This window comes from Vombatus ursinus, unplaced genomic scaffold, assembly GCF_900497805.2.
Source record: "Vombatus ursinus unplaced genomic scaffold, bare-nosed wombat genome assembly UNPS02014784.1, whole genome shotgun sequence".
NCBI lineage: Eukaryota > Metazoa > Chordata > Mammalia > Diprotodontia > Vombatidae > Vombatus > Vombatus ursinus.
The window spans coordinates 2,979,228-2,992,952 of record NW_020954562.1 but is presented as its reverse complement, the minus strand read 5'-3'; the positions used below and the strand labels follow the sequence as shown (position 1 = coordinate 2,992,952).

The following is a 13,725-nucleotide window of genomic DNA, read 5'->3' as shown; positions in this document are numbered from 1 at the left end:
CATTATGTTATCACATCTGATCTGCCCAGGTCATTTCATGTATGTTGTCCTTTAGTTGTCAGTACCAAAGATGGAATTTGTACCAAGCTCTCTCTTAAGTTGAAAATCTAGAATTGTTTTTCATACATAATGAAAAGAGCAAATGGGAATGCCAGCATAACACTCTTCTGGGCTCATTCCTCTAACCCCCACTGGCACTGGCAGATTAGGTGATATGAGGGGTGGCTGCCGTTACATTCAACATTCTAGGGGTAACCCTGTAAATGACTATCCTCTTAATAGTAGATCATAAGTCCCCACCAGTGTGCATCCCCTCAGTAATCGGACAGTAGATTAAGGTTTTTAGCAAAGCCATTTACTCAAATGATACAATATAACAGTAGTTATAAAGTGTTTCATCCCTAGGGCTTATTCTCCCACAAGTACATATAGAATCTGGGTATGGGGGTGAGTGAACACACATTTAAAGTACAATAATATGATAATACAAAGAGTCTAAGAAACATAAGAATATGAGAAACGTAAGAAATACAGGCAGTCAAGGAAATTCACAACTTTTGAACTGTAGGACTTCAATATCTTTTATTTCTCTTAGGGATTCCTCCTAAAGTTTACTGTTGGATATGGATATGGTCATTCTGATGCTTACCTGGGCTGACTCTGCAGGATGCAGAATTTCTGCCAAATGAGCAAAGCAAGTAGACTTGCTTCTTGTAGGGCATGGCAATGGTGAGTCAGTCTGTTGTTGGGCAGAGTCAAGCAGATTACTCAGCTACTGTGCCAGCTGCTCACTGGGCTTGCTTGCTTCTGGGATAAAATGGACATGTTGCTTGGCTGTTTGAATGGTGCCCTCTGGGCCAGGCACATACCTCAGCCTCTGGGCTACTGCTGCTGGACCTGGACTGAGCTGGGTTAGGCAGGTTGCTCTGCTGCTGAGCTGCTACTTCCAAACTGGGCAAGAAATGTGGCTAGGCCACAGGGATCTTTCCAAGACATAGTGTCTCTGATGAATAGGTTGATCCACACAAATCTGAGCTTGCTCTTTGATAGGCAGATGCAGGTTTTACCACCATCAGCACCATCAGACTTGACTGAGTGGTATTGAACTATCTTTAGTGGCTCTTTCAGATGGAGTACTAGTGTGTTTTTATAGCTAGAGCAATGCTCTTTAGTCTAGAATTGGTACACACAACTCTTTTATCCCCTCAGAACCTCAGCTTTGAGGTTTGTTGCCTCCAAGCCTATAGTGTTGTTGTTGTTTTTTCAGTTGCGTGACCCCATTTGAGATTTTCTTGCAAAGATACTGGAGTGATTTGCCATTTTTTTCTCTAGCTCATTTTAAAGAAGAGGAAACTGAGGCAAACAGGGTTAAGTGACTTGCCCAGGTCTCACAGCTATGTCTGAGGCCAGATTTGAACTGAGAAAGATTCATCTTTCTGATTCCAGGCCTGGCACTCAGTCCACTGTACCACCTAGCTGCTGGGAGTAGATGCCTAACCTCTCCTTGTTCAGTAATCCCTTCTGGTTTTTGATTCCCTCAGGTAGGGAGCCTTCCTTGGCTTATGATGATTAGTTATGATTCAGCCAGTTATACTTCCTAGACTCCTTTTGAGGTATCAAGAAGATACATGTAATTTTAAAAATTAATTTATTTTGAATTATCAACAATCACTTCCATACGCTTTTGAATTTTAAATTTTTCTCCCCAAGATGGCACGTGAACTGATATAGGCTATACATATGCATTCCTATTAAACATATTTTCACATTAGTGATGTTTTGAGTAAGAATTAGAACCAATAGGTGGAACCACCAGAAAGAGGAAACAAAACACAACAGAAGAAAAAAAAATAGCAAATAGTATGCTTTGATCTGCATTCAAATGCCATGGTTCTTTCTTTGAATGTGGATAGTATTTTCCATCATGAGGCCTTTGGAGATGTCTTGGATTCTTGCATTACTGAGAAGGGTTAAATCTATCAATATTAGTCATCACACAACGTGGCTGTTGTCATGTGCAACGTTCTCCTGGTTCTGCTCATTTCACTCAGCATCAGAGCATACAAATCTTTCCAGGTTTTTCTGAAGTCAGCCTGTTCATCTTTTCTTATAGCACAATAGTATTCCATTACATTCACAAAGCACAACTTGTTCAGCCATTCCCCAATTGATGGGCAAGATGCATGTAATCTACAACTCCGTTGTCTTTGCTGGCTCTTTCATAGGCAGTTGAACTGTTGATGCCACATATACTTTCTAAGACATGAGACACTTGTTTTATATCTGTAGCCTCTCTCCTTCATTTTTTAAAATATTCCTCCCTGACTACTCCCACTAACCTTTACACCTTGCTGAAATCTCACTGAGACACACTACTACACCAAAAACTTGAAATGGTGGCTGTAGTGGATCCAGATGAGCTATTGCTCTGTGTCTGTACATGTTGAGAAGACTAAATGAGGGCCTTCTAAAATACGGTGAGTGTTTTGCTGTGAGTCATCTTAAAGGCAACAAAACTAGTAATCTCATTAATTCACCTTATTTATTTCAACCAGTGAAATTTACTGTTTGAGCATAGCAAGTGTGAGTAGACAGGGTGGGACGGAGAGAGAGAAGATACAGTATATTAAAAGAAGCTATCTTTGCTAAAGAAAAGGTTGATCATATATCAGGGAAGCCACATAATATACATATGAACCAATTAGGGAACAGTGCAATAGAGAATACTATGACATGCTAAATTGGATATAATTATTGCTAGACAAAGTACTCAAGGGATTCAGCCTCTCTAACAAAAATCTTACTGAGAATATCTTCATAGGTCTCAGATATTGGAGGGGTTAATGCATAGAGAAGGGTTAGGCTTATTCTGCTTGATTCAAGGGGAAATAACTAGGGAATTATGGGTTGAAGTTCCAAGGAGGTCAATTTCAGTTCAACATAAGGAAGATCTTCCAAAAAAAAAAAACATAGCTGTCCATATACGGAATTGGTTATTCAAGAGAGTAGTGAATCCCTCTCTCTCAAAGGTATTTAAGTAAAGGCTAATAGCTCTTTGTCATAAAGATGTTGACCATATAACTTCTAGGACCTTTTCTACCCCTGAGATTCTATTTTTCAAAGTTTCCAACTAGATGGTTTAAACAAGAGTTGTTATGAGTGATGAACATTTGACCATGAGATGCAGCACAAGATTTGGATACTTTTTCCTTAGATTCTTTGCCTAAGTTGGTCAACTTATAAAGCATGGGTTTTATATTTCTATTTGTGCTTTAATTGGGCATATGTACTGTGTTTCCAGAGAGTAGAGAATGACTCCACTTTGAGGATGTGAAAGGAATCTTCATATTGATCTTCCTGATAGAACTTGACTCCTTCCTTCTGGGGAAGAACTCTTCCCACCCCTACATGATGTGAAATCAGAACTGATGTAGTTCATTTTGAATGAAGGTGGCCCAATAGCCTGAAGTAGAGAGCTACACACAGGAAGAGTCCACACTGATGGCAAGGAATCCCACCACACAGGCATATTACTCACAAAATCAAAAGACAGGATTATCAGTAGAAGGAGAGGGAAGTTAGTTGTGAGTAGGAAGCCAAGATAGTGGGAGGGAACATGCATATTGAGTGAAAGGAAACCATCCAAACAATCATGAATGCATACCTAAGAGTGTTGTGGCAGCAAGAAATCTAGTCTGGAAGTCAGAAGGCTTGAGTTTTAGTCTGGGCTCTGACAGTCACTAGGAACCTGATGTGTTATTTAACCTCTCCGAGTCATGGTCTCTATGGTAAAATGAGAGTACTAGTACTTGTACTGCCTACTTCATGGAGGTGTTGTAAGGGAAATGCTTTATGAATCTTGAGTTGTTGCTGTCTTTTGAGGTCATTTCATTTGAAAAATTGAAAAACAGTGTTTGTTTTCAATTAACAAGAATTTAGTTGCTCTCCCTCCCACCCACAACCACTGGAAGAACAAAACCCTTGTAACAAATGTGTAGAGTTAAGCAAAACAAATTTCCATGTTGGCCACAACCAAAAGTCTCATTCTTTATCTTGAATCCATCACCTCTCTGTCAAGAGAGGGTAGTATTTTTCATCATTGGTCCTCTGGAATCATGGGGATGGCTAAATACATTATGGTAGTAATTGAATACTATTAATGGCATAAGATATAAAACTCAGGAAAACTCACACGAACTGATGCAGAGTGAAATGAACAGAACCATTTACACAATAAGGAACAATCTTGTAAAGACAAATTACTTGGAAAGATTTGAATACGTTGAATGATGCAATGACCATTCATTTCAATATTTTCAAAATATTATAGTTTTCTTGAACCAAACATTAAAGGAACACTGTAATGGCCTTAGCAAGTTTGTTGTTCCCTAGGAACAAAGCTTGGAATAGAGCAAATAGTTTTCTGAGTTATAGGAAGAGAGTGGATTTGGGTGTGGTGGGAATGTGCTCCCCATAGGATTCTGCACCACCTGCTTAACTTTCCTTCTCTTGGTAAAAACATGTGACTTGAAGTAGGATTTATGATAAAAAGGAAGGGGAAGGATTTCATTGGTTCTTGGATATGCCACTGCATTTTTTTTTTGTTGGATGAAAGACTACTGCTGTACAACTTATTACAGAGTCACAGAATTTCAGATCTAGAAGGGAATTTAGGGGCTGTGCAGTCCACCATAACCTGAACAAGAATACCCCTCTATAACATACCTAACAAATAGTTATCTAGTGTTTACTTGAAACTCTCCAGAGCTAACCCATTCTACTCTGGGGTAGCTTTAATTATGGGGAAGCTTTTCCTGACATGATGCCTAAGTTTGCCACTTTGCAACTTCCACTCAAGGCTCCCTCTTCTGCTCTTTGGTGTTACACAGAACAAATAGAATATTCTTCCTTTTTTACTAGTGAAATCTCTTAAAATACAGTAGGACGATTGTCAAGACCTCCTTAAATCTTTACTATCGTCACTTTCTTCAACCAACCAATCCTTGTAGGACAGGAGTTCAAAAACCTTCACCATCATGATTGCCCTCCTGGACACACTCTAGCTTTTCTATGTCCAACCTAAAAGTTGACAACCAGAGGTGAAGACAGTACTCCAGATACTGACTAGCATAGGGTATGATGGAACTGTCGTCTCCTTATTCTTAGATGCTAGGCTTCTCAATTCAGACCATGATTACATTAGCTTTCTTGGCTTTGATTTCACACTGTTGATTAATATAGAGCTTTCAATCCACTAAAATCCTCAGATCGTTTTCAGATAAAGTCCCATCTAGAGATGCCTCCCTTGTCCTGTACTTGTGAAGTTGATTTTTGGAAATTAGGTCATTCTTGGCTGTTGTATCAAAGTCTGAGATAATCACTCTATTTTACTCAATCATTTTCTCACCAGAGTATTATCCCTAGATCTCTATAATGGATCACAACCTAGATAGAAATGGATAAATCACTGGGGGAAGAACTCTTTTGCTCTTTCAATCTCTAATCTTTGCTCTCTCTGTCTTGTCATCCTCCTGCAAACTTTAATATCTTCACTCCTGCATATTAAGAACATTGACCCATCAAGACTTATACAACAATGGTTTCGGTCAAGTTAACAGGAAAGTTAAGTGATCACTTTTATTCCTATCATATATTTTCCCATAATACAGAAATAAAAACTTTCTTACATAATATATATGTATATATATATATATATACATATATATATAAATTTTTCTTCCTATAAAAATTTATTTCTACTTCTAGTGGAAATTTGCTGGGGAAGATAGTCTGTGTTTTGTGAGAATTGGAGAAAAGATGTAAGAGGGAGGATTTGCTATTCATGGAAAGGCAGGGTAGTGCAGTAGATATAGCACTGGTTTTGCAATCATAAAAATCTAGGCTTAAATTTCAGCTCATACCTGTGTCACCTGCCATGAGTTGCTTCAACTCTTTGAGCATCAGTTTATTCATTTGTAAAAGGAAGGGTTTGGACAAGATGAAATTTATGATTCCTTTTAACTCCAAGACCTAGAATTCTTTAATCTTAAGTTTGGGTCTTCTTAACTTTGATTAAAAAAAAAAGTCTAGTTGAATATGAGTGCCTTAAGAGAAGGAATTTTTCCTCTTTTGTTTCTGTTGTACCTAGAGCAATGCCTTGAATATCATAGCTGCTCAATGTGTATTAGTGGACTGGGAAGGTTTTGTATCTTCAGCTTAGTGCTTATGTTTTCTTCTCATAGGGTCGAAAATATATACATACATATAACAAATACATATATGTATATGCACATATACATATATGTATATGCACATATACATATACATATGTATATGTATATGCACATATACATGTATATGCACATATACATATACATATGTATATGTATATGAGTTGAGAATAAAAGTCCTTTAGTGGCATCTATCCCTGGACATAGTACTCTAGTGAAAATAAAATCCCTTGTGTGGCTGACACAGGGAAAATGGGAGCAAGGTAAGGAAGGAATTAAAAGTAGCTGGGTGGGACAAGAGGAGTGGGACCTGAATCACTCTCATTCTCTCCCCTCTTCCCTTGCCAAACAGGAACAAGGAGACTTAAACTTAAAGCCTGTGGTGAAAGAAGAATCAGAGCAAAAGGGGAAAACCACGAGAAAAAAAAAGAGAAAATCGTATGCTTCAATCTGCATTCAGGCTATAGTTCTTTCCCTGGATATAGATAGCTTTTCCGTCATGAGTCTTTTGGAATTGTCTTAGATCACTTTATTGCTGAGAAAAGCTATGTCTTTTAAAGTTGATCATAGCATAGATGGGTGCTGCAGTGGATGGAGTTCAGGACCTGGAGTCAGGGAGACTCGTCTTCCTGAGTTCAAATCCAGCCTCAGATATTTAACAGCTGTAAAAAGCGGGAAAAAAAACCTACCCAAAAAAAAACAAAACAAAAGCAAACAAACAAACAAAAAAAGCAAACAAAAACCCCTTCACCCTGCCTTGACAAGGACAGTCTGTATTCCGTTAGGAGAAAAATTATCTGACAGTGCAGCTGCTGTTTCAAGGTGAAAAGGAAAGAAAAGATAAAAAAAATCAGTATCCATTGAAAGATAGAAAAATGATAGGGGGGGAAAAACCCACCTTTTTTCTTAAATTTCTTCTGAAAATGAGGGAGAAGATATGAGAAAGAAGTAAATATATATGTGCATGGCACGTTATGTATAATATGTATGTAGAATTATGTATAATACAAATTCTGCCATTGGAGGATGTTAGCCATTTGGATTACCTGGTCAGGAATTAATAATCTGTATCCTCCAGCCTTCCTGTTTTGGGACTTGTTTGGGTCCTGAAAGGGAAGAGTTTCTAGGTATGACAGAAACAAGGGGAAAAAAATTCCTTTAAGGAGCTTGTATTGAACTTGTCTTTTTTTTTTTTCCTACTAAGACAAAGTTAAGAAAGTCCAAACTTAAAAGCAAAGAATCCTAGGTTTTGGAGCTAAGAGGGATCAAAAATATCATCTAGTCCTATAGGTTTGCTCTTCCTATACTCTCATTCTCATGTTGATATGACAGTTATTGCACTTTCTCTAGTGGAGTACCCAATTCAGAGCAGTCTGTGTTTTCTTGCCAGCTGCCAGTCTCCAAGGAGAAGGAATAAGATCTTGATTTCTCCTGTTTGGTAGTTTAGACTCCAAGAAGTCAATTGCGTCTTGTCACCACATAGGATCCGCTGTATCCATGTTCGATTTTTAGAGACTCGAAAACCACTCTAATCTAGAACAAAGCTTCCCTGTTTTTTTTGTTTTTCGTTTTTTTTTTTCCCCCAAAGGGATGACTGAGTAAGAAGTAAAGCATGGGATTTCATGGTTAATTAGCTAAAACTGAAGGAGAAGCTGTGAAGTTATCCACCAACACAGAGCCTGTGTGGAGTCACACATCAGAACTGTTTCTCCCCAGGCAGCCAAGACTTGCATGAGCTGCAAATGTGGTTAGTGGAAATGAGATCTCAATTCAGCTCGGAAGCATGTGACTTCCTATTTCTGTAAGGTACTTCCAAGGGACTTCCTCTGCAAAGTCGGCTCGAGCCTCTGGAGGTTTTAATCCAGAGCCATAGCGAAGTCTGCCTTCATCCTGGGGCAGAGTTTTCCCGGAGAAAGTGGTGTGAGTTTTGTTTTTCTTTTCTTTTCTTTGCTCTCTTTTCCATGTGCCGGGCCCAGCATGCAAGGATCTGGGAGCTCCTGCTCGGGACTGCAAGCTGAACACCCTTGTACAGGTCTCAGTAATCCACCCAGCAGATCAGAGTGTGACAAGGTACTCCAGCACCGAGACTGTTGAGGTGAGTACGGTGCCTGTTCCTGTGGTAGCTTTGTGGTGACCATGCGCTTTGTCCTTCGGGCTTCAGACATCAGCTGAGATGAATTAAACCCCAGCCTTTAACATTTAGCTACACAAGCAAGCTTACCATTAAGCCTAGCATACCTGACGATATTAGGTGTTTATTGGCAACTGAACAAGGTAAACAATTGGAAATGAAACTTGCCTTTTCATGAAAAGTCTGTCTTTCTGACAGGAAACATGAAACAAAGTTACCACTTCTTACTCTGGCATATTTTCACTAACAAAGACAGAGAGTTTTTACATAAAGTACCAGAACATGGATTATGACTTAAAATTTTTAAGTGGGAATGCTTGGGTATTTTTTTAATCATTTATTTTACAAACATTTCTGATCTCCCCCTTTCATTAATCCTTCCCCTTCTCTCCTCTACTTTGGACAAAGTTGAAAGTTTTGTGTTCTGTGCCTGGTTACCTGTCCAATGTTTCCTTTTTATTCTCATTTTTTGTGGAAATGATGCTCTTTATTTATTGGAGAGCAAACAGAAGAGATTGGAGGGTAGGAGAATGGTATAAATGAGTTTCAAATACTGAGATTTGGCATTGATAAACTATATTCTGAGTTCACTGGAGAGGAAAGGTGTTCTTACTTGTTGGGTATTTCACTATAACTTCGAAACAGAGCACTTTATATTTATTGTAGCTTTCATATGAAGCAGCCAAACTGTTGGAAGTAATTATTGTTTTAGTTCACGTTAAAGGAGGAAATATTTCTCTTTGATTGGATTTACTGTCACTGCAGGTTAGTTTACAATGTTAATGAAGGCAAGCCTGTTACTTAATCAATCTGTCTAATGGAGGAGAAAGTATCCTCCTCACTTCTTCAAATCTGCTTTTTTAAAATTTGGCTCCAGACTATTTTGTTGTAATTTGAACCAGAAGTCATCCTTTGGCTGCTAGCCTCTGAGCAGGATGGTTCAGGACAGACTGCCTGTCTTACTGTGGTTCAGGAACAAGTGATTCAGACAGTTAGACCTGTTTTCTCTGATAGCTATGACCCATATTCTACACACAGCCTGAAGTCTGCCCTGTGGAAACTTTGGGTTCTGGTGACTGAGGGAATTCTGATTTAACTCTGTTGTTGAGGAAATTTACTACAAAGACTTAGTCATCCAAAGAAAACTTTACGAAAATAGCAAAATAGGTTGTTTTAGATGGAAAAATATGTTTCAAGTCATTTCCTGTGCCACTTTAGAGTTCTGTCTTTAATAACCTTACCAGGAAAACTAGAATTAAATATTGTGACGTATTTCAACACTTTAATTTTTAGGCAGACCACTTTGGCAAGCTGAAATTGCCATATATACATAGGTAGAAAACCCCTGGTTTGCAGGATGCCATCAAACTGTACTATGGTATTCATTCAAAGTAATAATGATAACAACAATAATAACGATTTGATGTTGCCTGTCAACATCTTAAAAATGAGTTGTGGGGTATTAAAATATCTTATGTATACACTGGGCACTAATATTTTAATGGGAGAAAATCCATCATATTTTTCATTGTACTTACGGTTTCTCCTATTAGTTTACAAGTCAGGCTGGTCAAAAAGCAGAGCTGAATGTGCAGAAACAAATGAACTCTCTTTCTCAGAGCATGATAGTCACAAATGAGTCACTGATAAAATAAAATGAACGACCAATCTTATACTACAAGCCATAGAGAGGTTTGCTGGGAGAGCAGTGCTCATTTTTTTTTCTCTTGCTTTAATCAGCCAACATCTTAAGTTGTTTGCACAAGTCCTGTCCACTCCACTTAAATGCACTCCGAACAGAATGACAGCCAGCCCTCAGGAAGGACTCCACCAGACAGAGAAAATAAATTGTTTATCATGACCCAGCATGAGCGGGTCTGATAAATGATGACAGGGCCTAGTGAAGGCATTTATTACTATCAAGTAGCTTCCTCTACATCCCAGAAACACCTCTCTCTCTGGTGTGATCAACTTTTTGTGCACCGAAGATTAGGCCACTGTGGATGAGTGTCATTTGGCCAATTAGGTCTCTTTTTCTTGTATGGCAAGTATTTCCTGGGGGTAAGGGGAGAGGGCAAGGAGGCCCTAAACATTCTTCGTGCCCTCTCATCTGTTTCTGCATTCTAAGCTGCCGACTGCTGTTACCTAACTGAATCCAGGCCTTCTGCTTGTGTTATCCAGGGTACAAGAAACCCACTGTTTTTGACGGGTGTGACATTTCCACCTGAATACCCTATCTATGAGGAGACCAATATCAAATTGACAGTCTATGATGTCAAGGATAAGTTTCATGACACGGTAAGTACTCGACTTTCAATTTTATTTCAGAAATGAGAGAGTGGAGCTTTCCTAAACCGTTGGCTTTTCTTTCCTAATGGACTCTCCATACCCCATTTATAGAACTTTGATAATATGTCATTTTGTTATGTTTATCTCACCTTGTACCAAGAAGCTGAAGGTCTTTGATTAGGAGTAAACAATGTGGGAATCTTTTTCTGGATTTTATTTTGTGATTCTTGAGTGGGTTACAAAGGAAGTCTCCATAGACTGAGGGGGTTAATGTTTTGTGCTTCTCTTTAATTGGTGGGCAGAGAACATATGGAATAGATTGAGTTCAACAATCCTTTCCAAAATATGTTACTAATCAGATAATGCTGCTCACATTGAAAACCAGTGGAATAGTGGAGTCTTTGACTATGAGGACCATGAATGTGCCTCATATTTCATTGCACTCATTTCCATACTGAAAACCTAAGTTTCCTCAAAACGGGCACTTTTATTGACTTCCAAGTGGAAGAGAGAGGAGGAAAATGGAAACCGTCAACCTTCATCTGGTGATTTACATCAAGGCTTTTACAGGGCCAACCTCAGCCATGATCAAAGTAAGTAATTCCCCATTATGCAATTCTAGAGGCTAAAAAACTTCATTTATGCTTACTTACTAGCTATGTGAGCTTGGGAAAGTCATTTCTCTGAGTTTCATTACTGGTAAAATGGGCTTAGTGAGGTTTTCACTACCTATTTTACAAATTTGTGATAAAGATAACAATAGCTCATTATTCAGCCCTTTTAAGTTTTACAAAACACTTTACACTATCTCATTAGATCATTACAAATAATACTTTGAACTAAGTGCTATGATTATCTTCATTTTACAGTTGAGGAAACTGAGGTTCAAGCAGGTTAAGTAATTGATTCAGGGATACATGGCTAGTATGTGTCTGAGGTGGAATCTGAAACTAGGACTTTGTGATTCCGTGTATAACACTCCATACATAAAGGCAGGATCCCTTTCTGGGCCTGAGTTTCCTTCTCTGTAAAATGACAGAGCCTCTTCTAACTCTGAATCTTTGATTTGAAGATAATAGGAATATCAAAATGTCTGAGATTTCTAAGGGGGAGAGAGTTCCTTGATAAGTGGGGGGAGGGGAGACTACTTTCACCCAAAAGATCCCTTGGTAGACGTGTCTGAGAGAGTTGTCTGAAACACATGTGACTTGTCCAAAGTCATTTGGCTGGTAAGTGTCAGAGACAGGATTTGAACCCAGGTGGTCCTGGCTCCAAGTCCAGAACTCTGACATTTCAAGTCATTTTACCCTTTTATAAATCTCTATAAATTTTATTTATTATTATCAGGCCACTTTTTATATCTACCAGTCAACCAGGGCCTCACAGAGTCTTCCTATATGGCCTAAAATGTTGGACATTTAAAGTTATTTTTCTGGGTTGGACTACAAACAAAGGAAGAGATACTTTTTCAGAAAACTACTTTAATAGAATGCAAAGAAGAAGACAACTTTCTCCTTTAGTCTCACAGCATTGCCATGGACAAGCTGATCTATTTAACTAGTTGGCTTCTCAGAAGGCACACATAGCAGAGTCCAAAGAGATCATAGTGTAGGATAGGTATAGCACCCTGCTAGTTGTCAGCCTTTTCTAAATATTTGTTGAATGGAAATAGACAGGTATAATTCAGTCATACCAGGGAAGAGGTCTAGGTACTTGAGACGATAGCCTGATCTTCTTGCCAGGCCTACCTTTGGGATGAGACACGGTCTGCGCCCCCAGGGAACATGGCAGAACCTAACCAAGATGCAGAGTGGGGAATGTGCTCCTTTCCATCTTACCATTTATACCTCTGACTCATACCTTCTATCTTTCTCCCCTATCAGTTTTGTAAAATAGAGAAAAAAAATGAAGTGTGATGGAGAAGAAAAATCGCTGAACTGGGAGGTCAGGACACATATGTTCTAGTACTAGTTAAGACATTCACTAGCTTGCTGACACTGAGCAAATGACTTCACCAAGTATCATAGGCACTAGAAAGAACTTTAGAAATCATAGAGGAAAATTGTCTCATTTTACAGATGCAGGACCTTTGACTCAGGGAGGTTGAGAGATCTGTCCAAGGTCACTTCCAGTTAGCAAGTGGAAGAGTCAGATTTCAAACTGAGGCTTTGGAATTCCAAATTCAGTGTACTTTCCAATACCTCAGTTTCTTCATTTGTAAAAAATGTTTAGTTTGGGCTCTGTGATGCCTGAGGTCTCTTCTGACTCTGCACTATATTTTCTGCTCCTATATTAATTCTGGAAGTATTGGGACAAAGAGATACTTTAAAAAAAGATATTCTGAACAATAAAGAAGTTATCTTAGCTCTGAGGTTCATTGAAAGAACATGTATTTTCACATCAAGGGAATAAATACCCAGTGTGATGGCAATAAGAATAGTCAGAGTAAAGATATATTTCGTCCTTGTAACTAAAGGCAGATAAGACAAATCATGGGGAAACAAATCCAAAGCTATTTTTTTCAAAGACCTTTTTTCAAAAAAAATTATAGCTTGGCAATTTTGCTTTTACTTTCTATTACATTGCATTTTCTGTCTTAAACTAGACTGAAAGAATTTGGGGTGGTGGTGGTGGTGAGGGATGGTGAAATTGATTTAACCTTGACAACTAAAAAGAATTTGTAAGTTTGTGCACCTTTGCCTTCTCCCCTCCCTTCCTTTACACAGTTAACCTCTCTCTCTCGCTTTCTCTGTCTCTCTCTCTCTCTCTCTCTCTCTCTCGCTCCCTCCCTCTCTCTTCTTTTCTCCTCCTCCTCCTCTCTCTCTTCTTCTTTCTCTACCCTCTATCTCTCTCTCCTTCTCTCTCCCTCCTTCCCTCTCTCACTTGCCTGTCTTTTTCTTCCTCTCTCTTCCTACTCTCCTCTCTCTTTCCTCCTCTTCGCTTTTCTCTTTCTTCTCTCTCTCTCTATATATATTTATCTTTTCTATTTTCCTGTCTCTCTGTATGTCTCTGTTTCTCCTTTTCTGTGTGCATGTCTCTCTCTCTCTCTCTCTCTCTCTCTCTCTCTCTCTCTCT

The 13,725-nt window shown here is 38.8% G+C and overlaps 1 protein-coding gene across 4 annotated transcripts in view; it reads left to right on the top strand.

The window, feature by feature from the left end:
* INPP4B (inositol polyphosphate-4-phosphatase type II B) overlaps nt 1-13,725 on the top strand; it is a 920,894-nt gene that overhangs the window by 476,448 nt on the left and 430,721 nt on the right. For 3 of the 4 annotated variants that reach the window (XM_027866808.1, XM_027866807.1, XM_027866809.1), the window contains exons 7-8: nt 8,207-8,325; nt 10,543-10,659. In XM_027866808.1, the coding sequence (XP_027722609.1) occupies nt 8,207-8,325; nt 10,543-10,659 (236 nt within the window). Of the gene's footprint in view, nt 1-8,206; nt 8,326-10,193; nt 10,406-10,542; nt 10,660-13,725 lie in introns of those variants that run through there. The other variant, XM_027866810.1, reaches the window with a different exon arrangement.